We start from the raw sequence: 3,034 nt of genomic DNA on the forward strand, positions 1-3,034 counted from the left end.
ATTGCAATGCAGTGCTCCAAATCCACCGACTATACTTCTAAATATCTCCAAGAGACTAATTATGATGGGACACTGTGTCACAGCATCCAGTACAGATCTGGAGACAAACGGTACATGTTAGTTGGACCCAGAATGAGTATAGGATCTACTATAGTCCCTGGCAGCCATGCGAATACTTTGGTGTTACCTGACAGGAGGAGGACATCTGGAGAGGTAAGAGCTTGAAATCAATATGACATAAAACATTTTCATATGCACTGCATTCATTGCTTTGGGGTCAGCAGCGTATTTTCCTTTTATAATCATCTTTCTCAAGACCTTTGCACAGAAAATACTACAAAGTTGACCATATTTCAATTCTGACTAAGTGTTATGCTTATTTGGATCTTAGTAGTTGGTCTGACTTAATCTAGATATACTGTATTCACAGGATGGCGTTGGCTATTTCCAAAGGAGTTGATATAGGTATGCAAGTCAGTGTACCAAAAGGCTTAGTTCCTTTGCTTTATTGTGTTGACCAGAGCTTCATCACTATACAGTTTGGTTCACACTACACTTACCACTTGTTTGTAATTTTCAAGCTGATGGCTGTTGATCATACTGAATATATAGCATGTATTTCAAGGACTACAACCTTTACCTGATTATGACCACTGCTGACGCTACAGACATGTTTTGGTTTTACTCGTCCATAACATTAAAGCATGCCAGAATTTCAAACGATATTTGGACCTTCAGAACAAAGTTTCAAGTGGCAGGGTTTTCTGTTGATGTATATGAGCATTGAGCATGACATGGGACTATTTAAATAAAAGTCAAATCAGACAACACGCTGGTTCAGGGCTCTATCCGTGGTGCTGAAATGTTGTCTTTTGTTTGTTTTTTCCTGTGTTGTTGTGTTTCCATGGTGCACAGAAAAAAATGATTAAATATTATACAGATATTATTGTTGGGAATCCATTATGTTTTTAAACAGCTTAAACTATTGTGCTTTTTTTTTTATCATAAAGTGAGATTCAATGCACATGCTTTTTGCAACACAAAGACAACACCTTGATCAGGTGTTTAAATGCAGAAATCGTAATCTTGCATCAGGGCTACATTGGGGGTGCATTTTTTAAGTGGAGTATATGCTGTATTGCAGTGTCTGAGTGACCTCTGGGTGTCAGTATTACATTGTGAAACCATATAGGAAACGTTTTCCCTCCCCTCACTTAGCTTTTGTTTGACTTGTGAAAAAAGGAGAGACAGCATTTGAACCCAGCTCGCAAACCGACGGAAGTGTGTTGTGCTATTTGTAAATGTGCCACACAAAATGGGTTTCGTATAGGCATCAATTGCAGTAACATGATCGTATATTAACGTGCTGCTGGACGACGATGGGGATCAAAAGGGAAAATCAAAGGAAGGTCTGCTACTGGTTTGCTTTTCATTTGGCTATCCTGTTGTTTGTCGGAATACGGGCTTTGGCAGAAATAAGATACTCTGTTCCAGAGGAGGTGAAAGAAGGAACTGCTGTTGGAAATATTGCGAAGGATCTTGGCTTGGACATCACCTCTTTGATTGCTCGACGGTTCCGTGTTGTTTCTGAATCGAAGGACGCATTTTTTGAGGTAAACCAGGACAATGGATCTCTGTATGTCCACAAGAAAATCGACAGAGAGAAGCTCTGTCATGGCAGTGGAGCATGTTTAATAGAGCTCAAAGTCATAGCTGAAAACCCTTTAGAAATACACTATGTGGTAGTGGAAATTACAGATGTAAATGATCACTCTCCTGGTTTCCCCGAAAAGGAACAGAGAATTGAAATATTTGAACAAACATTACCAGGAAGGCGTTTCCAACTGCAGACTGCTCGTGATCCCGATGCTGGAATTAACTCTATTCGAACATACACTTTAACATCAAATGAACATTTTGAGGTGGATATCCGACAAAGCGATGACGATAAAATTCCGTTTTTAGTGCTCAAGAAATCGCTAGACAGAGAACAAAAGGACAAGCACACGTTGCTGGTCACAGCAGTTGATGGAGGTAAACCACAAAGATCCGGTACACTGAATGTTTCAGTTATTGTTCTTGACAGTAATGATAACCGTCCGACATTTAATCGGGAGATTTATCAAATTGAAATACAAGAAAATGCTCCCATCGGTACTTCAATATTTAGATTGACAGCAACGGATCCCGATGAAGGCATCAACAGCGAAATTGAATACAGCCTAGGAAAAACTCTGAAGAAAAAAGTCCATGAAATTGTGGAGTTGGACAAATTAACTGGAGAAGTAAGAATAAAAGGAGTTGTGGACTTTGAAGAAAACGACGTTTATAAACTTGATGTCGAAGCATCAGATAAAGGAACACCCCCGATGACTGGTGAGTGTAGGCTAATCATTAAGATTAAAGACGTCAACGATAATCCACCAGAAATTGAAGTCACATCACTGTCAAATACAGTGTCTGAAGATTTAAAGCCCGGCACAATGATTGCTCTCATCAGTGTCAGAGATAAAGACTCTGGTGTCAATGGAAAAATAATAACAAGTATAACCTCAAAGGTGCCGTTTGAATTAAAGCCCTCCTATAAGGAGAACATATATTCAGTTGTCACAAAAGGATTTTTGGATCGAGAGCAGGTGTCACATTATGAAATAACAATAAAAGCCACCGACTGTGGTGAACCTCCCTTATCTACTGTTAAAACTCTCAGTATTCAGATATCGGATGTGAATGATAACAGTCCACATTTCGACCAAAATCCATTACAGTTTTACCTGTCAGAAAATAACCTTGCTGGAGATTTGATTTTCTCTGTAAACGCAACGGACAAAGATTTGAATGACAACGCAGCTATTTCATATCATGTTGTGAGAGAAGGGAGTCAAAATGACATAATTTCCTTTATAAATGTAAATCCAGATAATGGACACATCACTGCGCTAAAAAGTTTCGACTTTGAAACTCTGAAAACTTTCCAGTTCCAAGTTGTCGCCACAGATTCTGGAACTCCGTCACTAAGCAACAACGTCACAGT

General features: G+C 39.2%; 1 protein-coding gene across 1 annotated transcript; it reads left to right on the plus strand.

Annotated features, from left to right (window-relative positions):
- Positions 1–1,379: 1,379 nt before the first annotated feature.
- LOC121964152 (protocadherin alpha-6-like) lies at positions 1,380–3,026 on the plus strand (the record flags this gene model as incomplete). Its single annotated transcript, XM_042514370.1, has 1 exon — positions 1,380–3,026. A coding segment is annotated over exon 1 (1,647 nt), but the record flags the coding sequence as incomplete, so codon positions are not given.
- Positions 3,027–3,034: the final 8 nt, after the last annotated feature.

The sequence above is a fragment of the Plectropomus leopardus genome, unplaced genomic scaffold, assembly GCF_008729295.1.
Source record: "Plectropomus leopardus isolate mb unplaced genomic scaffold, YSFRI_Pleo_2.0 unplaced_scaffold14229, whole genome shotgun sequence".
NCBI classification, from domain to species: Eukaryota; Metazoa; Chordata; class Actinopteri; order Perciformes; family Serranidae; genus Plectropomus; species Plectropomus leopardus.